Source organism: Mustela nigripes, chromosome 12, assembly GCF_022355385.1.
Source record: "Mustela nigripes isolate SB6536 chromosome 12, MUSNIG.SB6536, whole genome shotgun sequence".
NCBI lineage: Eukaryota > Metazoa > Chordata > Mammalia > Carnivora > Mustelidae > Mustela > Mustela nigripes.
The window spans coordinates 42343725-42365044 of record NC_081568.1 but is presented as its reverse complement, the minus strand read 5'-3'; the positions used below and the strand labels follow the sequence as shown (position 1 = coordinate 42365044).

The window sequence follows — 21320 nt, the reverse complement described above, 5'->3', positions numbered from 1 at the left end:
TGGTCTTCTGCACCTCCCTCTGGTGCTCATCGCCTGCTTTAGGTGCTGCCCAACTATTTGAGTGAGCAAGTGAGGACCAACCAGCCAGGCTAGGAGCCAGGCTGGCGTGCAACAGTAGTATCTCACCCAGTCTCGGGAGATACAGGAGGACTCCTTGGATGGGGGAAGAAGAGGTGTGGGGATGCCTTGACTGAGCGTTGAAGGTTTGGGAGGAGTTCCGATTGAGGCAGAGAGAAGAGCCTGAGCCGGGGCTGAGCCAGAGGAAAGTAGAGGCGGCCGGCAGCAAGGAAGGAACCCAGCGTGCTCAGTGGGGACTACCCCCGCTGGGGACAGAGGCCTGACCACTAGGACCTCTCAGTCCTTCCAAGTTCAAGAATTAGAGGGTTTGCTGAGTCCTGTAGTCTCCTGTGCCTGGTGGGCTTAGACCCAACCTGAGGCTAAGTCAGGGCCTTACTGGGATGAGTTGAAACCCTGATAAGTGCTTAAGTGGGAATCCCTGGCAGGTGAGCGCTGAGGAGTTATTGGCACTGTCAGGTCCTTCCTAAACCCATCTTGACTGAGACCCTGAGTGATGTGGTCATGTCCCCAGGAAGACTTGAGGGAGGGAGGGGCCAAGAAAGAAATTTGCTGTGGACTTGGTTATAGGAATGACATGGTAGTCCAGAGTGGCCTTCCATCTCCAGTAGCTTACAGGGCTCCCTCAGCCGGGCAGGGAGGGAGATCCTCCCCCTCCTCATCTCCCTCCTTCCCCGCCTCCTCCTCCTCATCCTCTTCCTCCTCCCCCCCCCCCTCATGGCATCCCCTCACAGGCCCTCATGGCTGGGTGTGGGTTACTCTGTGCATTCCAAAAGCGTTCATCTGTTCAGCTCTGAGCTTAATGACAGGGACCTGTCTTCTATCTCTCTCCTTGGGGGTGAAGGACCACATTGTCTGACTGATGATGGGCGGGCTGTGTGTGTACCTGGTGTAGTGTCGGAACTCCGCAGCCCCCAGGACTTTGGCTCTGGCCTCAGCACCACAGCCCAGAGCAGAGAGTCCGAAAACCCACTCAGCACAGCTCCCACAGCTCCTACAGCTGGGCCTCAGGCAACGGGTTCTCAGTGGGTCGGTCTTTCAGGATCCTTTCAGGAGCACTTCTGGGTAGCAGGCCAGTGAGCGAGGTAGGGATGCAGAAGAGAATGACCTGGAAGAGGCCCGCAGGGGCACACAGAATTCCGAAACAAACCATGGACACTGAAGGGGTAGGCTCTAGAGCCGGGGTCCTGCGTTCATTTTTCTCACTGTGCACAGCGGGCTGGGTGTTAGGTGCTGCTTCGGTCTTAGCTCAGTCGCACTCCATTAAGTGGCTGTGGACAGGACTTGGCTCCTCCATGCTTCAGTTTCCTCATCTGTGAGAGAGGTGTGAGATTAGCTCCTGGGTCATAGGGTTGCTCTAAAGATTAGTTGAAAGAAGGCACGCAGCAGAGCCCCTGGTACACTGACTGGGAAGCGGCATGCCCTTGATAAGAGGTCATGTGGGTGAGGCCAGAGGGAGACGTAATCATACTTCACGGACATCGCTGCCTGAATCGTGCCCAGCAAAAGCAAACAGGGATGTGGGAGACAGGGGGATAATAATGTCCTTGGGGTTGGGGACATGAAGCCTGGAGCCTGGCTGTTGCCTTCGAACCTCTGAAGGGTTGCCAAGGGGACGTGGGGAGCAACCTTGCTCTCTGTTGTTCCAGAAGGCAGAATTGTGTCCGGTGAAGCTAAAGGAAGCCAAATTCTACTTCTCATGAGGAAGAAAGGTAGCAAGATTCCCATCTCCAGAGGAGTTCAAGCAGAAGTCAGGTGACATTTTGGCAAGACTAGAAGAGGGATGCGAGCCCCGGACTAGTAAATATTTAGGATTCGACTTAAGAAATCTAATTCTGGGGAGCCTGGGTGCTCAGTGAGTTAAGTGTCTGCCTTCGGCTCAGGTCATGATCCTGGGTCTTGGGATTGAGTCCAACATGGGGCTCCTTGCTCCTCGGGGAGCCTGCTTCTGCCTCTGCTTCTGCCTCTACCTCTACCTGCTATATTCTGCCTGCTTGTACTCTCTCTCTATCAAATAAATGACAAAAATTTTTTTAAAAAAAAGAAAAATCTAATTCTGATTATTATAATATTTAAGGCAAATTTTCAGAGCTTAGGAAAATACAAAGAAGTTCAAAAATCACCATTAAGATATAGCCTCTATGTACATTTCAGTGTCATTCATATATATATATATATATATATATATATATATATATAATATATATAAGGGTGACTATTTTTATGTGATTGGGACTATATATTTTTTTTAAAGATTTTATTTATTTATTTGACAGATCACAAGTAGGCAGAGAGGCAGGCAGAGAGAGAGGAGGAAGCAGGCTCCCCACTGAGCAGAGAGCCCGACGCGAGGCTCGATCCCAGGACCCTGGGATCATGACCTGAGCCGAAGGCAGAGGCTTTAACCCACTGAGCCACCCAGGTGCCCCTGGGACTATATTTTGAAGAGGTTATATTCTAGTTAATATTTTGCTGGAGGCCTTCTTCTTACACAGTCCATGGAAACATGACTTTCAATGTCCACCTAATATTCTGTGCATGCTCCATGGCTTGTGTAACTGATTTGGACCCTTGGTTGTTTGCATTCCCCACTCCTACCCTCATTCTTCATAAGCATCCTCAGGTTTTCATCCTAATGGGTGGGGGAGGGGTGGCTCTGAGCTCAGAGGGGAGCGGAGGGTCTGAGAGAAGGCCTCCTGGGAGAGCTGGCCTCTTGGCTGGGCTTTGAGGGTTAGCGGGGTAGGCTAGACACTTGTGTGGGGGTGAGTGGGATAGAGGCAAGTCTGGGCTCCTGACACAAGAGCAATAGAACAGGGTAAATCTGACCTTTCAGCTTGGTTTGCCAAGGTTTGGGCAGTTGAAGAACTTGAGAGGAAGCTGACTTTCCTGGGCCCTGAGCCCTGTCCTCCAAGCATCATGGAGACAATGGTGTGTATGTAGCCTCTGAGCTGGTGATTTTTGCCCAACCCATAAAATCATCCCAGCTAAATCCAGTATCAGCTTCCATATACAGGCACTCTGAAAACCTTGTGAGGTTGAAAGCCAGATTTCTATTGTATAAGAGGACATCTGTACCAGTGGCCCAAGACTATTAGAAAACTTTATGATGGAACACCTGGGTGGCTCAGTGGGTAAAACCTCTGCCTTTGGCTCAGGTCATGATCCCAGAGTCTTGGGATTAAGCCCTGCATCGGGCTCTCTGCTCAGCAGGGAGCCTGCTTCCCCATCTCTCTCTCTGCCTGCCTCTATGCCTACTTGTGATCCCTGTCAAATAAATAAAAAAATTTTTTTAAAAATCTTTAAAAAAAAAAGAAAACTTTATCATAATCCTTGCCTTAGAGACACAGTCTTTGGCAACACATTTTCTGTACAAGTAAGCAGTTTTAATTCTGTTCTTTTCCTTTGTAGTTGAATTCCCAGGTGGCTAGTGTAGGTCCCCCAAGGGTAGGATATGTCCCCCAACACCTAAAGACTTCCATCTTTGCCTCAATTGGATGCTGAGTTTGGGGCCCATGCTACATGTCCTTTTTGTTGTAAAGAGGGCAGAAAAGATAAAACTTCACATTACTTGCCCAGAAGCAGGCTGCTATGAAAGTTAAGTTGGTGATGGTCCTAAGGGGGGAGGCACTGCCCCCTGATCTCTCAGCATTCACAGATCAGCTAGAAAACACACAGCCTGAAATCTGCCTGGCAAGGGGGTTCTCAAAGGTCTTCATATAACATTTGTGAACATTCATGTTCAAAAAAGAAACTTGGAAATTGTAGAGACAACCACCACCACCACCCCCAGTAAAAGGGAGAGCCCGATGGTTGGCCCAAGTTCTGGCTCTGACATCTTGGGGGCCCCTGGGTTCCCATATTTGTCCCCTCAGTGTCCTCCACCCTCAGAACCCTGTGAGCCCTGCTGGACTACCAGGGAGAGCAGGACACATAGGTGGGGGAGGAGGAGCTCCTGTGAGCCCGGCGCGGGCAGACAGTAAGAGCAAGAAAAAAAAAAGAAAAAAACCCATCCATCTTTAGCATGTGTAGATCTAAATCTGTCCATTACCTGAAGACAAGTCATCCTGCTTCTCTTGCCAGGTGAATTTTAATCCCTAGGAATCGTTTGTCTTGTCACTTTATTTTCAAACCTGAATCTTCCAGAACATCTAGGCCAAACGCCTTACAATACATAAAACATCCATCCCACGTCCAGGCTTTCCCCCAGATAAGTGATGTACAGCCTGACCTACTTCCACGTCTCCCTCTCCCCCACTGCACACTGAGTATAGGAGGAACCTTGTAGACCTCCTTGCCCCTTCTCCACGGCTCCCCCAACCCTACCCACTGCCTACTCCTTTAGGATGTAGCCTTGACATTAGAAAAGTTGTCTGTACGGGGGTGGGTAAAATGCACACCCCCACTAAAACGCAGGTACACCGAGAATCTATGAATGTGACCTTATTTGAAAATGGGTTTTTTAGGAGATGGAATCCAGTTAAGACAAGGTCCTACTGGATTACAGTGGGCCTTCATCCAATGACTGTTGTCCTCATAAGAACAGGACAAGTTGGACAGGGTGAAGGCCATGTGATAACAGAAACAGAGCTCAGAGTGCTGCAGACACTCAAGCCAAGAAACACCAAGGATTTGTGGCACCCGCCAGAGGCTGGGAGAGAGGGATCGAACAGATTCCCCCTCAGAACCCCCAGGAGGAACCAACTCTCCCGACACCTTGATTTTGGACTCCTAGCCTCCAGAACTGTGAGAGAATCCATTTCTGTTTTATGGCTCCGACTCAGGGGTGATTTGTTACAGCAGCCCTGGGAAACTTGTACATCTTCAGGTTAATGACTCCCAACCCCTGCTCTCACCCTCCACCGTCAGTCAAAGTGGGCAGCAAGAACCCCAAGGCCTCCTGTTTGGACCCATGGCTGCCCCCAGAAGAGTGGGGAGCGTGGCAAGCAAAGAGGTGCTTGGGCAAGGCCCAGAGGCTTTTTCGGCCACCAGCCTCGGCTCCCGTGGGGGAAAGCGCCGCCCTGGGAGTCAGCCTTGCTCTGACTCTAGCCTCTGCCGCTCACTGGCTGGGGATCTGAGCTAGGAGGTCCTCCCCCTGGGCCTTGACGTCCTCATCTGTAAAATGACTGCCTTGGCTGATTTTAGGTTTCAAGAGAGGTATGTCTTCTTGTTGTTAATCCTTTGCACACAAGTAAAACATGAATACATCCTTGTTTAAAAAATTCTAAGAATTCGGGTAATACTAAATCTCCCCCTCCTTGGCTACAACAGTCTTTGTCCTTTCTCTAGAAATGACAAGTGCTGGCCGTCTGGGCTTTTCTAGGGGCTTTTCTCTGTTCATTTGTGTGCATTGATGTACCGAGAAAAAAGACTTATTTTGCATATCCATGTTCTACTCAATGCCTTTCTAACTTTGCAGGCAAAATGTCCTCCATGGTTGAGACTTATGCGTGACCTTGTGTAGTGTCACGTACCTTCGTGTGTCGAGGCAGGCCCACGACAGACATGAAGCTGGCTTCCAGTGTGTCCCTGTTACAAACGACATGCCCTTAGATCCCCGGGGAGGCATGGCTGTCCTCGCTAATGTGTGCCTCTCTGTGGGCAGTGCGGTTGCGGGGGTGTGGGACCCCGTGCCTATAACCTGGGGCCGGGGGGAGCTACTGACTCCCCGTCACCCCCCCCCCACTCCAGGCAATTACTGCCTCCCCACAGGGGCTGCTCGAGAACAGGGGGTGGTGGGAAGGGCTCAGGACACCACCCGGGTCCTCCTGAGCAAGGGCGCCTCTTTTCTTGTCCTCTGGGGAAGCTCTCTTCACTCAGGGGTTGACAGCTGAGTGTCAGATCATCTGCCCTGCTCTGCCCCGAGCAAATGAGCCTCTGGGACTGATACAGGATGAGGTGGCAGGATGACCTCACTCTGCCCCTTCTCCTACATCCGAAGCATGTCAACACTAGAAGGACTGCGATGTATGCTCATTGCCCAACTCCAGGCCACAGAGAAGAAGCAACCATAGCCAGGAGAGGGTCAGGTACTTTCCCAAGGTCACACAGCAAGTGGCAGGCCCAGATTTTAACCCACTGAGCCACCCAGGCGCCCCCCTGCAAGCCCGAATTTTGACTCTAGACCCCCACGTGGGAGTTTGCCATTGGGTTGGAGAGGGCGGTAGACATCTGGCATATTATCTCAGCCCTCAGCATGTCTCTTCCTCTGCCTCAGCCGCTGACTTCATTCTCTGTCTCACTCCCTCAGGATCTCAGGCGGACCCAAATGCTAGACCTGGTGCTGAGGGCTTTTGCCAGCTCCAGGCCCTCAAAGCTGACCAGAACTGTGAACACCCCAAGAAGCTTGTAGTGGACAGGAAAACGTGGGCTCTGGGGAGAAAGACAAGGGATATTGTGCATCGGAAAGCCTTTCTCTCACTGTCTGTGAACAGGGCTGGGCCCCATGCTCAAGGCCTCCCCCACAGTCCACCAAGACCTCGCCGGGCTGGTGCTGAAGAGGGAAGTGGTTCTGTCCTCCTCTGAGATCTCACTTCTCAGTTGACCAGATAGAAGCACTAGAGACCACATCCGGCCCTTCCTGGGGAGCGCTGGGGGCATCACAGGTGTTCCGAGAATCCGCGGTGCCCCGCAGCGGAACTCAGGGGTGCAGGCTGGCCCTCCAACCGTTAGGCCCACCCTGTCCCGGGGCAGGCAGTGGGCGATGCTGACACCACATGCTGAAACATGAATGAGGTGAACTAAATCTTCAGTGTCCCTAGCACGGTGAAAATGAAATCAAATTCAGGCATTACTTGGGCGAAATGCTTCTGCCCGTCCATCTTAGAGATAGGGAAGCTGAGACCTGTGTCTTTACGGTGATCTTCCAACAGCGCCTCTGTGATTTGGGTGTGAATGCTCCTATTTCTCAACAGCCCTGAACATTTAGGCCCTGCCTTTCCTCCCCCTTCTGGAGGGGGCCCTCTGGGCCTCTGCACCACCCCACCCCTCCTTCCTGCCTCTCCATTCAGCCAATAGGCTCTGCCTCGGGGTGGTTAAGATTCTGAAACCACTGGTGCGGGGCCCCACCCATGCTGAGTCTAGACACCGGAAAGGCAGCTCTGATACAGCACAGGGGTGTGACCTGAGTCCCCTGAGGCCCCAGATCTGGTCTGTCCTCTCAGCTTTGGCTATGGGGATCAATCTGGTGTACGCATAAAGGAAATGGAAGGGCCTCCAGGCTCCCCCTTGAATCTGGATTCTTATTAGGGCTCTGCTCCCCTGCTTTGTGGCTTCTGACACCCACCCATCTGAGGCCCACCTCCAGGCCTCAGTTTCTCCATCTGGAAATAGGAAGCGGGGATTGGAATAAACAGTCTTCAGGAATCCTTCCAACCCTGCCTTCTGGGTCCCAGGAAGCATTCCTCAACCAGAATGGGTGTGATAGAACTCTGTGGCTGAGGGAAACCAGGGGACAGGAAAGGAACTAGTGACTTTTTTTTTTTTGAAAATTTTATTTATTCATTATTTGAGAGAGAGATTGAGAGAATGACCAGGAGGAGGGGCAGAGGGAGAAGCAGACTCCCTGTGTAGTAGGGAGCCTAATGTGGGGCTTGATTCCAGGACCCCAGGATCATGACCTGAGCCAAAGGCAGATGTTTAACCAACTGAGCCCCCCAGGCACCCAAGAGCTAGATAACGCTTACGGGGCCTTTGATTACTAAATTCTCTAAGAGAAGCAGAAATAATGAGGACCACTCTGACTGATACCACTCAATCAGAAATAGACAAAGCCCGAAGGCCCTTGGAAAGCATGTGATGGTCCCTACAGCAAGGTGAGACCACGTGTGGTCAGGAAAGCCTGGGCCATCCTCAGGGCTGCTCTTGACTCCCATCCTAGCAGAGGCCCCAACATAAGGAATGGCTGGGCAGCTTCTGTCTGAGCGGCTTCTGCCTTACTCACTGTGGCCTGGTGCAGCTCACAGTTTGAGGAAAATTGAGGCGTCTACCCCAAAGGCTTTAGTACAGGACTCTGGAAATTCACCCCAAAGTACCACAACCTGGAGAACATTCAACAGAGCCCTCCGAGGTCGTGTTCATGCTGGTGGCTTTCACCACCTGAACTTTACGCTTACCAGAGGGCTTAACTTGCTGAACATCAAAGATGCTGTATAGAATTATAGACTGTCAGAGTTGAAGGTTCTCTGTGATCACTCCATCCAACCTGCAAAATGAAGTTTGCCTTTCTTGCATGCTATCAGTGACGGAGAACTCACTATCACCACCAAACCCCCAACTCTAGGGTAAGGCAGCCTATCTCTGTCTGGGATAGTTCTGAAATTCTACTTCATGTTGAACTGAAACTTCTTGGAACTTCTAGTCCTTAACCACAAGCCTGCCCTCCGAGGCTGCGGACCACACACTAGCAGCTTCTGCCTCACGAGATTTGAAGGCAGAGATTTGAAGGCAGCAGCCAGGTTTTCTTGCCTGTTCTTGAGGCTGACCAACGATTGTTAACAGTAGCTCCTGTAATCTGGTTTGGGGCTCCTTCCACGTGTTGTCAGCTCCATTTGGATGCATTCCAGTTTGTCATTGTTAGAGAAGCATATCCTTGGGGGTTCTCACTGGACCCAATGTGAGCTCATCTGGCTTCTCCACAGCTCTGGCCACCGCGCTCCCACTCTGCCCAGACTCTGCACCCATATCTGGCAGCCACATCCTGCCGCAGACCAGGTTTGTATCAGGTTGGACTCAAAGCAGGGCTCTGGCCTGGGCCAGACCAGAACTGGGTGTGTGTTACCAAGATACAAGGGCGCTGTTTCCGGCCTCCATAGTGGAAGGGCTGTCCTGGCATCCGGAAGAACGAACAGAACACCTGTACTGACCCTGACGTGTGACAGATAGAGATATTGAGGTCCAGTGCGGCAAGGGACTTGCCTAAAGTCTCATAGGAAAGCTGGAACCCGGGTCTCCTGGTGTCTCCCCCAGTCCTGGGTTCTCCCTCCATCCTGTGCTCCCAGCTGCCCCTTTTCGCTGTCTTCTCCCAGTTTCTGTTGACTCAGGAAACCCCACTGACCCTGCTATCCCTTTTCCAGAGCTCAGTCCGGATGCCTGACCCCAGCCCTGGGCCTCCCTGCTCTGCTTTTGGAAGGGGAAATTCTTGTGTCTGTCTCCCAGCTCCTGTCCTCTCCCACCATAGGGTGATCTCTGCTCAGTGGCCTCTGAGGAGGGAGCTGCCCGAGCCCCAGCCTTCGGATTTTCCATGTGCTCAATTCCTGCTCAGCTCTGGGCTTTGTGTCCTTAGGCTCCTGTGAGCATCAGAGCTGCCTGCATAGACTGGCTGATTAGAGCTCCCCGGCACACCCACCACCCTTGGATCCTGTGGGTCTAGAACTGGGCGCTGGAGGCTGTGTAAAGCACAGATTCCAGGAGATCTAGAGACCACATTCAAGAAATAGTTTCTGGACATCATAGCAGACGCTGGGACAAATCCAAAGTGGGTTTCAAACATGGTCCCTGTCTTCAAGGACCCCCTGAGGGCCCCCTGTCCCTGTCCCCTTGGCCTTGTTGGAGAAACATAGGAAACCAGGTAGATCCCCACATGGGTGTCCAAGCAGGCACCCAGGCACAGAGCTGCTGGGGACTAACTCAGTGCTGGGGAGAGACAGAGAGGAAATGTGACAGGTGCTCAGTCTGGAAGCCTGTGGAACCATGGAGGGTGCATCATACTGGGATGAATGCCTTGGAATGGCCTCGAACACAGTGATGTGCCCACTAGGGCCAGGAGTACAACAGGATTGTTTGGTTTGGGTCTAGCAAATTTGCCAATTTTTTTAAAGAAGTAATACTAGTTAGTCCCTGTTGGCAGGGCTGCCATGAAACTGTCCTTGTCGTGCGCCAACAGTGGGTGCATTCACGGGTAGAACCTTTACGGAGGGTAAAGCCGGTGGTTTTGGATGGGTAAAAAAATCATATAAATCAGCAAGTGGTTAGTGAAAGCATAATTTGGAATTAAGAAATGGAAATAAATGAAGTCTTCATGCAGATTGTTAAATGATTGAACTCGTTCACAAAGATGTAATATTTGAGTCGATCAAATTAATGTATCTACAGCATACTTAATGCCATATCGTAAAGGCTCATAATATATTTGAAAAAGTACAACATAAGGAAGTTTTTGTAATGTTCCAGTAATTAATAAATAGATCTATTATTACTACTACTATAATTGGAGGGAGATGTTTACAAATATTTATTAAAGAAATAGGGAGAAAGAAGAGGATGTTCGCCTGAGGACAAATGATGGGGAGTCTTTTTTTTAAGTCATATAAGTAGAAAGAGAGTGAGTACAAGCAGGGGGAGAAGCAGACAGAGAGGGAGAAGCAGAGCAAGGAGCCCAAGGAAGAACTTTATCCCAGGACCCTGGGATCATGACCTGAGCTGAAGGCAGATGCTTCACTGACTGTCTGACCGTCTGACCACTTCACTGAGCCACCCAGGCATCCCAGTGATAAGTCTTGGACGTCGCTGGAAGCTGTAATCCTGGGAGTCATTTCATCAGGATCTGGGGATTCAAGCACAGGGTCCTGGCCTGCCTGTGGTCCAGTGGTGGAGAATTTTTCATCTTTCTGCAGTGGTGATCTGGCAGAAGACAGTTTTTCATGAGCTCAATGATCTTACTTCAGGCCAGTCTGAGGGAGAGCTACCAAAGCACTACAGGGCCTTTGTTCTTGCCCTGTTTTCCAGACAGAGCGTAATAAACTCAGGCAATGTTTGAGCTCTCAGAATATGCCAGATACTCTAGGGCCATTATCCCATCTAATCCTTAAAACGGTCACCTGAGGAAACCCAGGCTTGGAGAGGCCATGCAGTCACACAGTGTTACATTTAGGATTTGAATCCTGGTGTGGGTGATTCTAGAATCCCAAAGTTGGTTTTTTTTTTTTTTTTTTTAAGTTTTTATTTATTTATTTATTTTAGAGATAGGGAAGGGCAGAGGCAGAAAAGCAGACTCCATGCTGAGCCCAGAGCCTGACTTGGGGATTGATCCCACAGCCCCAAGATCATGACCTAAGCTGAAACCAAGAGCTGGATGCTTAACCAGCTGAGCCATCCAGGCACCCCTGGAATCCCGGGGTTCTTAACTACACTGCTCCTGTCTCTACTGTGCTGAGACCTGGTTCTAATGTTGAGTTTAGGCACAGTGTGACCAGGTCCTGCATCCCTGGGTTTCCTATGATAAACTTAGATGTGAGTACTATGGAGAGGAGCAGAGGTCAGAGGCTGACCTCCACCACGGGGATCCACTAAGACCTTCTTGACCCTAGACCTAGCAAAGGAGGGAGCAGGAACCCAGAGGAGGGAAGAGATTTGTCCAGGGTTGTAGAAGAGCTGGGACTAGAATCTGGGAATTCTCAGTCCCATGAAAACACCCCCAGGTTAGCGTAGCCAGTGGTGGCAATGGGGGATGAGACAACTATTGATCTCCCTCCTTCCAAAACCTCGGGGTACAAAGGCTGGCTCCTTTCACTTCCCCAGACTTGCTTTGACAATTTCCCTGACTTGGGCCTGGGCCAGTCATCCCCTCTCTCGTGGGCGGAGAGAGCCGAGTCTTCAGGTCTTCACCCTTCACCGGGTGGAAGGAGACCTCCGTTGTCAGGGGTGCCGGCCCCCGAGGGCCAGCGGAAAGGCACCGTGTCTTGTTCCATCTGCCAGGGGCTCCCGCTGCACCACGCTCTGTGCCAGGCACTGTGGGGCAGGAACAGAAGGTTGTAGAAGCCTGCCCTTGACTTACCTTCCTTCCCCAACCAGAAGCATGCTTTCTAGCAGCAGCTCAATCATTCTTGAGTTCAGGAAATTGTTAATAATTGTATGCGATAACTGATGTTTAAAAATCTGTGACCACGGGCACCTGGGTGGCTCAGTGGGTTGAAGCCTCTGCCTTCGGCTCAGGTCATGATCTCAGGGTCCTGGGATCGGGCCCCACATTGGGCTCTCTGCTCAGCAGGGAGCCTGCTTCCTCCTCTCTCTCTGCCTGCCTCTCTGCCTACTTGTGATCTCTGTCAAATAAATAAATAAAATCTTTAAAAAAAAATTTTTTTTAAATAAAAATAAAAATAAATAAAAATCTGTGACCAGAGTAAGAAGTATAGTTAATTGAACATTTTCATACCCTTTCCACAGGCTGGCTTATTTTTTTTTTTAAATATCTCTCACTTTTTTTTCTTTTCTCTTCTTTTTTTTTCCTTTTAGAGAGGGAGGGAGGTAGGGGGCAGAGGGAAGGAGAGAATCTTAAGGAGACCCCACCCCCAGTGTGGAATCCCAACAGCCCGGAGCCTGATCCATCTCCTGAGCTGAAAGCAAGAGTCTGATGCTCAACAGACTGAGCCACTCAGGTGCCCCTTTTAAGTGTTTCTTAAAATGGGATCTAGAATTTTTTTTTCATTGTTTTAAGAGCATCTTTTTTTTTTAAAGGGATAGTTGACAATATAAACATTACGTTAGTTTCAAGTGTACAATAATGATTCAGTGTATGCATATATTATGAAGTGATCACCACAGTAAGTCTAGTTAACATTCAGGAACATTTTGAGATGTCTGGGTGGATCAGTTGGTTGAGCGTCTGCCTTCAGTCCGGTCATGGTCCCAGGGTCCTGGGATCGAGCCCCACATTGGGCTCCCGGCTTGGCAAGGAGGCCCTTCTTCCTCTGCCTCTTCCCTCTGCTCTGCTCTCTCAAATGAATAAAATCTTTAAAAAGGAAAAAAAAGTAGTGTTATATATTTTAAGAAGACATCCAAAGACATCTTTAGAAGTTACAGAATGGCTTAATTTATATTTTTTATCCCAGATTCTGGTCCAGTGGCTAGTGTCAGGCCTTGGCTGACTTTCGGCCTATCTGGGGTAAAATGAGAAAATTAAAGGTTTAAGTGTGTGCATAACATTGGGTAAGGATGTCAGTTCCCCTTTCCTGGAAGGGTGTCTTGAGCTTTCCTTACTGTATTTTAGAAGATTAGAGAAGGTCCTCTATTTTATGAAATGATGGTGTTAGTCTGCAGATAATGTTCTCAGAATCCTTGGTGGTCAACCCATATCAACTCTCCTATTAAAAAAATATTATTTACGGGGTGCCTGGGTGGTTCAGTGGGTTAAAGCCTCTGCCTTCGGCTCAGGTCATGATCTCAGGGTCCTGGGATCCAGCACCAAGTCAGGCTCTTTGCTCAGCAGGGAGCCTGCTTCCTCCTCTCTCTCTGCCTGTCTCTCTGCCTACTTGTGATCCCTGTCTGTCAAATAAATAAATAAAATCTTAAAAAATATATATTATTTACAAAACTCAAAAATCTGGGAACCACTGACTCTGCTTTGGGATTTAGCCCTTTGGCATCAGTTTCCTACTTTAAACAGATTCAGCTAGTACTGGCCCAGGTTGGTGAAAAAGCCCATAGGTGTGGCTCAAGCCCTTGACTCTGCCAGTTATTCACTAACCACCTTGACTGAGTCCTCACCTCCCTTAGCCCCAGCCTCCTCTTCTGTAAATTGCAGATATTCCTATTTTCCAGGATCATTTTGAAGATCAGCTAAGGTAGTGTGGATAAGACATCATAGTGCCTAGTACATCATGAGTATCGTGTCTTACCCCCGGCTGTCAAGGGAGATACCACTACCTCCTTATCGTTGGCAAAACACCCCTCTAATAAGCATGGTAGAATCATGGCCTAGACTTCTCCTCCGCCTCCTCCTCCTCCTCCTCATCATCATCCTTCTTCTTCTCCTTCTCCTCCTCCTCCTCCCCCTTCTTCTTCTTCCTCAAGAATTTATTGACTCATTTGAGAGAGAGAGATGGAGAGTACACGCAGGAGGAAGAGCAGAAGGGGAGGGAGAGGGACAAGCAGACTCTTGAGCTGAGCATGGAGTGACACTGGGCTCGATTCCAGGACCCTGAGATCATGACCTGAGCCTAAATCAAGAGTTGGATGCTTAACCGACTGGGCCACCCAGGCACTCCCTACCCTCCACCCCACGGCTTGGAGTTCTGATGCTTTGCCCCGAATACAGGGAACTTGGAAAGAAGTCGTGGTAACCATAGTTCCTGAGAGGAAAGGGTCATTGTCTCTGAACTAGAGTTTGGAAAGTTTCAGCTGTAATTGAGTTGAGGGTAATAGCAAAATGTCTGGCCAAGAGCTGGAAGACGGAAGAGGTGGGGAGGGGCTCATGGATGATGGCACAAATCACAAGAATCTAAGGAGAGGTCAACCAGCAGCAAACTCCCCACTGAGGGTTTCCCTGGCGATGATGAGAAATCCTACTCGGGGAACCCCTTTCCCACAGAGGGAGTGCTGCCTTTGGCTAGTGAGGGAGGCAGCCTAAGTAACTAGATCCAAGGCAAGGTCTGGCATAGCTGGATGTTGGTCCTGTCTTGCCTTTGGAAGGATCCTACTATAGCATCCATCCTTACACTGACCTCTACCTTTACCTTATTGCTGTCTCATTTCTTCCAGAGGCGCCAAAAACCAGATCAGCCACCCAGACCAGAGCCACAGGAACTAGGTCCCCTCAATGGGGATACAGGTGAGTAGCCAGCCCCATAAATGCCCTCCCTACCCTCCATGAGGTTTCCTACTTTATAATCAACAAAGCTGATACAGCTATTTAATTATCTCATGAGATCTTAGGTAGGTTACATTAATAACAGTATCATGTCTAAAATCAAGGAGGTGATACTCCTGACTTGTACTTGCCTCTTCCTGGCTACTGATACCACACCTGGGGTGCTGAGTTTATTTCTGGAAAGTACCTTTTCAGGAGAATCCAGAAAAATTGGAGGGAGAACAGTGGAGACAGATCAGGCTGGTGAGGAATCTGGAACCCAGTACTGTAAGGAGGACTTAAAGGAGCAAAGGATGTTCTACCTGGAAAGAAGATGTTGCAATAAAACACAACAGGTCTCCCCAAATGTCTGCAGTGCCCTCAGAGAGAAGAAAGATAAGCCTTGTTCAGTGTGACCCAGAGGTCAGTACAAAGGCCTCAAGGTGGCAAAAACAGGCAGGCAGAATTCAGTTTAATCTCAAAGGATGTTTTGTGTGATTGTTGATTTAAAACCGCCAGAGCTACCTAGTAATGAAATGAGCTCTCCATCTCTGAAAGGGTTCAGTTACAGACTGGAGACTGGCAGGGCCATTGTAGACGACGTTTAAGTACCAGATAAGCAACTGGACCCGAATTCAGAGATTCTGTGATCTGCCTGTGCACAAGAATTACCTGGGAGAACTTCAAAGATACACATTCTGGGGCCCTGCTGCAGACCAGCTCAGCAAGAGTCTCTGGGAGTGGGGTTGAAGACTCCGTCCTGGTGGTGATGGTCTTTGTTCTAAGCCTCTCCCTGGCCAGCGCTAGTCCAGGTACTGGTCTTGTGGACCAACATTTGGGACTCTGAACCCAATGGTTTGTAAGAGTCTGGGGTTTTCTGAAATTGACCACGGCTGTCCCCCAGGACCCAGGGCATTGACTCGCTCCCTCCAACCCCCATCCTGACAAGCAGCCCAGGGCTGGCTTCCTGGCTAGCAGCCCCACTCCTCAGCTTTTTCCTCATGCTCTTTGCCAACCCTGTCTCTGGTGCTCTGCAAAAATAATATGACCATTAATGACAATGCCAACTACATCCGTGATGCCACCCCTCTAATGGTTGTCGGGAGCAATAATGACTCTCCAGAGAGCATTCAGTAAACAAAGCAGCATATTTATTGAGCTATTTCTAAATGCCTGGCATGATGCTTCCTGCTCTGTGTGCATCAGCAGGCAGGGTGAGGTGGCCATCAGGAGGTCCTGCCATGGGATCAGACTGTGCAGGTTCCAGCCCAGGCCCCGGACTATGAATGGTGTGATCCTGGGCCAGTTGCATAACTTCTCTGTCCCTCAGTTTCCTCATCTGTGAAATGGGGATAAACATAGTCCTCAGCACACCGGGTTGTTGTGAGGACTGCGTGTTCCCTGTGTGGCCCCTGGAACAAGGCTGGCATGTTCCTGGGCACAGTAAGCTCTCAGTATTCCTTACCATGCTGGTGTTATTTCTGTCACCATCATTTCCTGATTTGATCATCTCCACAGTCCTGTGGGCTAGGTGTTACTATTATCTCGATTTCCCATATTGGGTAACTGAGGCTCAGAGAGGGTGGGTCATGCCTTAGGGCACACCCAGAGCCTGTTGGACTCAGAGTGGCATCGGCAGGGCCCGTTTCTGGATTTTCCATAAGCAAGGGCTAGACTTCCTGTTTGCATCTGCTTCCCACTCACAGCAGCCCCTCTGCCTCCATTTTAGTGGGGGGGGGGGGGATGCTAAAGTTCAGGGGTCCCACACTCAGACACTCACAGGTCCCAGCAGGCAAAGTGGGTGGTGAAGTGGCCCCTCAGGAGAGACAGGCAAGGTCTGTGGCAAACAGCAGAGCCCCATCCCGGATGAAGCAGGAGACAGCTGTGCCTCGGCTTTGGGTCCTGGTTGGTGTGAAGGTACACACTGCCAGGCCTTCAGCTTCTTCAAGAAAACTTGGAAATCTGTGTATGAAGTAAATGTTGCTCAGTTATTAAGTCTTGGCAACTTTTTTTTACTTCATTTTTTAAAAGATTTTATTTATTTATTTGAGAGAGAGAGAGAGTGAAAGCCAAAGTCGGGGACTCAGGGAGGAGGAGGAGCAGACTCACCACTGAGCAGGGAGCCCAGTGCGGGACTCGATCCTAGGACCCCGGGATCATGACCTGAGCTGAAGGCAGACGCTTAACTGACTAAGCCAACCAGGTGCCCCCCTTTTTTCACTTTAGATATTTGTGCGAGCAAAGAGCATTGTTATGGGCTGAGTCCGTCCTGTGAGTTACCAGCTCTGCTGCAGATCATAGGGGGCAGAATGAGACCACTGGCCCCCACACTGAGGAGTGTCTCCAAAGCCAGAGAGATGTGAGTGGCTGCCGCTGGAGGTTGCTCCCAACTGACACCATTCTTGAGGGGGAGCCTGGAGTTCTCACCCCTTCGCCCTGGCTTCCCATAGGGAAGACCCTGGCCTCACCCCGGCTCTGTGTGAATTTTTTGCTTCCTCACCCATAGCCCCAGCCGTCCAGCTCTGCGCATCTGAGGAGGCTGAGGAGTACCAGAAGGAGATAACCAGAATTCTCCTGCAACACGAAGAGGACAGGAAGAAATGGGCACAACAGGTGAGACCAGGTGACACACAACCCTTCTCTCTTCCTCTTGCTCAGCCAACCTTGCCCTATGCCAGAATGAGGACCACCTTTGGACTTTGGTGTTCTAACTACCTCTTATGCCTTTATCAAGAAGGAATTTCTTTATCTTTTGAATAAATATTTGTAGTTGCTTGCATATAATTCATTATATTCATCGTATGCAATGCAAGATTGGGAAACGCTAACACAGTAGAAAGACTTCCTGCCTGGAGTGGGCATCAAGATTCGAAGACTCCTACATTCCTCCCACCTAGACAGCTCTCTGGGAGCCCCCTTCTAAGATCTAAAGAAGGCAGTCAGCGACACCTGCTGTGTCCTGATGGTCTTGTGCCCACTCTGAGCTCAGGTCATTCCCACTGCTCAGATGATGGGAATGGGACTCTAATCACCAACCTCTACGAAGCTCCAGGGGCTGGTGTGTGAATAAGAGGGGCTGCATTGAACCTGCTCATTCTCATGCTGTGGACTATTTCCTGTCCTCAGGCGGAGGAGGACAGGAAGCTAGAGCTTGGAGAGAAGCTAGATGAACAGAGAAGAGTCCTGGAAAGAGAGCATGAGGAGACCCTGCAAGGTAAGGATGGAGATTCTTGGCTACCAAGGGTGTGGAGGGCCCCTTCTTTTGTCCCCACCTTCCGAGTTCACAAGGGGACTCCCACTGGCTCCCACCTCTTGTCTCTAGCCCCTCCCTCCCTCCGCTGGGCCCTCCCCCTGCCTCTGGCTGCCCCTTCATGCCTCTGGTCCACAAAGAGTTGGCTGCTTCAGGGCTGGAGTCTTCAGGGTCCTTGGACTTGTCCTTTTGGACATAACTTTAAAACTGACATCGTGCTTTGTCTAACCTTAGTGGAGATATTTTTTTTTCCCCTTTCCATTTTAAAAGCAATTCATATTCCTTAAAGGAAATTTGAAAAATCTAGACAAATAGAATTTTTAAATATCTATATTCCTTTCCTACAACAATGACAGGTCTTAAAATTTATAGTTAGGTTATTTTTTACAAATACTTTTTTTCCCTTTTATAATGCGATGTGACCATCATAAAAGTTTAGAATCTATGGGTTAAACAAAATGATCTTAGAGTGTCATGGTTAGGACCTCAGGCTTTCCAGGTACAGTCCCTGGGTTGGGATCCCAGCCTCTCCTCTGACTCTCACTGGCTGTGTACCCTTGAAGAATTGGGTTAACTTTGTTCATAGGGTCTTTAAGAGAATTAAATGATTTGATGCACAGATAGATAAGACTTAGCTAATAATTCATAAGATACTTAGTGAACAATTTTTAGTACTTATTACTTTCTTATTGAGAAAATTAAAATTGTATGTAATTCCACCAGAACTAGTCCCTGTTACTATTTTGATATAGATCCCTTTCATTGTGTGTGTGTGTGTGTGTGTGTGTGTGTGTGTACCTGGGATATTCATCTACATACATCACACACAGACTTTGGAGAGGAGATAAATTGTTCTCACTTTGACTTCTACTAACATCTTGTCATTAAACTTCTATAGCAGAAGTTTTAGTAATTACACTGCCTTCCAGTGTCAGCCTTTGTTCATTTAACTGAGCCCCATTCGTTAGGCATTTGGGTGATTTCAAACTTCTGCCATTGTTTATAATAGCAATGATACTTCCACAGTGAACACTGTCTTGTAAAATCCTGGCCACATTCATGATTTTATCTTTAGAATAACCTTCTAGTAGAAGTGGTGTGACAAGGTTCACGTATTTTTTTTTTTAATTTTGGTAAAATACACGTGAGACAGTTACCCTTAGTGACATTTCATACACCCAAAGTGCCCTGCCACTGTCACCCCATCCTGATCCAGTATCACCCTGACAGTGAGTGCCGTCCCCACCAAGCAGTCACTCCCTGCCCCTCCCCAGCCTCCTAGTTCCTGGCAGCCACCAGTCCACTCTCTGGCCATGGTTTTGTCTGTTTGGGACACTCACTAAATGACATCATGCCATCTGTGGCCCCCCGTGTCCAGCTTCTTCACCCAGCACGATGTTTGCTGGGCATATCCCTGTGGCACTGTACATTTGCACTATTTCTTTATTTCCCCTCCCATTTTAAAAGCTAGTCCATTGCTTTTTATGGCTGAGGCATGCTCCGTTCTCATTGGCATGGACACGCCACACTTCGTAAACACACTTTGTAAAGTTGATGAATAACTGGGCTGCCTCCACCCTTTGGCAACCGTGAATAGTGCCGCTAGGACAAGCACCTGCTTGGACACCCACTTTCGGTTCCCTGGGTGTATTCCCAGCGGTAGGTTTGTGGGGTCATTCAGCAAATTTGTGCTCAGCTTTGTGAGAGACAGCCCAACAGTCTGCGACAGCAACGGCACCACTCTGCATCCTCACCAGCAATGCCCAAGGGTTCCAATTGCCAGTCCTTGTCATTTTCCCTTGCTATTGTTGCCATCCTAGTGCAGCTGGAGTGGTAGCTCATGGTAGTTTAGATTTGTATATCCCTAATGCCTAATTATGCTGAGCATCTTTTCATGTGCTTTTTGGCCATCTGTATGTCTTCTTTGAAGAAGGTTGGGGTACATTTGTTTTTTAAGATTTTATGTATTTGATAGAGAGATCACAAGTAGGCAGAGAGGCAGGCAGAGACAGAGGGGGAAGCAGGCTCCCCGCTGAGTGGAGAGCCCGATGCGGGGCTGGATCCCAGGACCCTGAGATCATGACCTGAGCCAAAGGCAGAGGCTTAACCCACTGAGCCACCCAGGCACCCCATTGGGTACATTTTTAATGTTACTGAAACAGACCTTATACCAGTATTTCCTTTCATCATTGGTATTTGCATGGTCTTTCTTGAGAACTGTCTTTTAAAAATATAGGTAGGATTATTTTTTTAAATAGATAGATTTGAGAGAGAGAGAGAGCACAAGCAGGGGGAGGAGCAGGGGGGAGGGAGTAGGAGGGGGAAGAATCTCAAGGAGACTCCATGCAGAGCCTGACTTGGGGCTTGATTGATCTTACAACCCTGAGATCATGCCCTGAGCTGAAACCAAAAGTCAGATGATCAATTCACTAAACCACCCAGGTGCCCCTCAGTTAGGATTATTTTATGTGTAAAATTTTAGATCCTATTCTTCTCATTTAACATTGTTTCCAACATGTTTCCAAATAATTATGCTGCTTGTAAATGTTGATAAAGTTAGGCCATTGCATACCCGGTTTTCCTTATATCTTGAGTCTAGACTTCCAGATTTTAACTGCTGTAAATAACACCACACTAAACGTCTTTTGCATAAAGATGTGCCCACATTTCACGATATGTCCTTAGATTCCCAGAAATGGAATAACTAGAACAGAGGTCTGAACAATTTTAGGATTCTTGAAACATATTGCAACATTAGCACAAAATGTTTTGGAATGGATTTGAAGCCCTAGCCCTGGGAATCTGAAGAGCTATGTTTTAATTCTAAAGTGCTGCGCAATGTTGGGCCTGTCACTCAACCTCAGCTCTGTTTCTGTATCTCTAGAAGCTACCTTGAACCTCAGGTCACTTTTCATATCTCTAAAATCTACCTTTCCCTTGTCAGGATGCTGTTGTAGGAAAACAGCTCTGTTCTCTATGCATTGCTTTGATACTATTTTCAGCATTATAAATATATTGATAAGAAAATTTTCCTCATGGAAAAACCCCACAGGAGAAGGGACTGCTTGTCTTGAGTTCTTCCCATCAGTTAAAATTCCTACATTACTATTTATAAATCACTTGGCTTATATTAGATGGTACACCGGTGTGTGTTAAATGAACAAATAAAAACATAGTAGGAAGGAAAATATAGGATTTTATGTGTTTAGGGGACAACACATAGATAATTGGGAGAAGCTAGTGGTGGTTTTCACCTTTGACGATGCTTTGTTGTCTTTTATTTTCTCTCTTTTTTTTATTTTTTAAATTATCATACAGTAAAATTGACTGTTTTGGATTCTAACACAGGTGTACATTCACGTAATCATACCGTACTCTGATACAAAATAGTTCCAACTCCCTCAAATTCTCTCAGACTATCCTTTTTTAAAAAAG

At 48.6% G+C, this 21320-nt stretch overlaps 1 protein-coding gene across 5 annotated transcripts in view; it reads left to right on the top strand.

Annotated features, from left to right (window-relative positions):
- CCDC69 (coiled-coil domain containing 69) overlaps nt 1–21320 on the top strand; it is a 54450-nt gene that overhangs the window by 2541 nt on the left and 30589 nt on the right. For all 5 annotated transcript variants that reach the window (XR_009407408.1, XR_009407406.1, XR_009407407.1 and 2 more), the window contains exons 2-4: nt 14548–14617; nt 17142–17248; nt 17762–17849. Coding sequence is in view for 2 of the 5 variants with exons in the window: in XM_059417191.1 (XP_059273174.1) it covers nt 14548–14617; nt 17142–17248; nt 17762–17849 (265 nt within the window). In the remaining 3 variants the exon portion in view is untranslated. The remainder of the gene's footprint in view (nt 1–14547; nt 14618–17141; nt 17249–17761; nt 17850–21320) is intronic.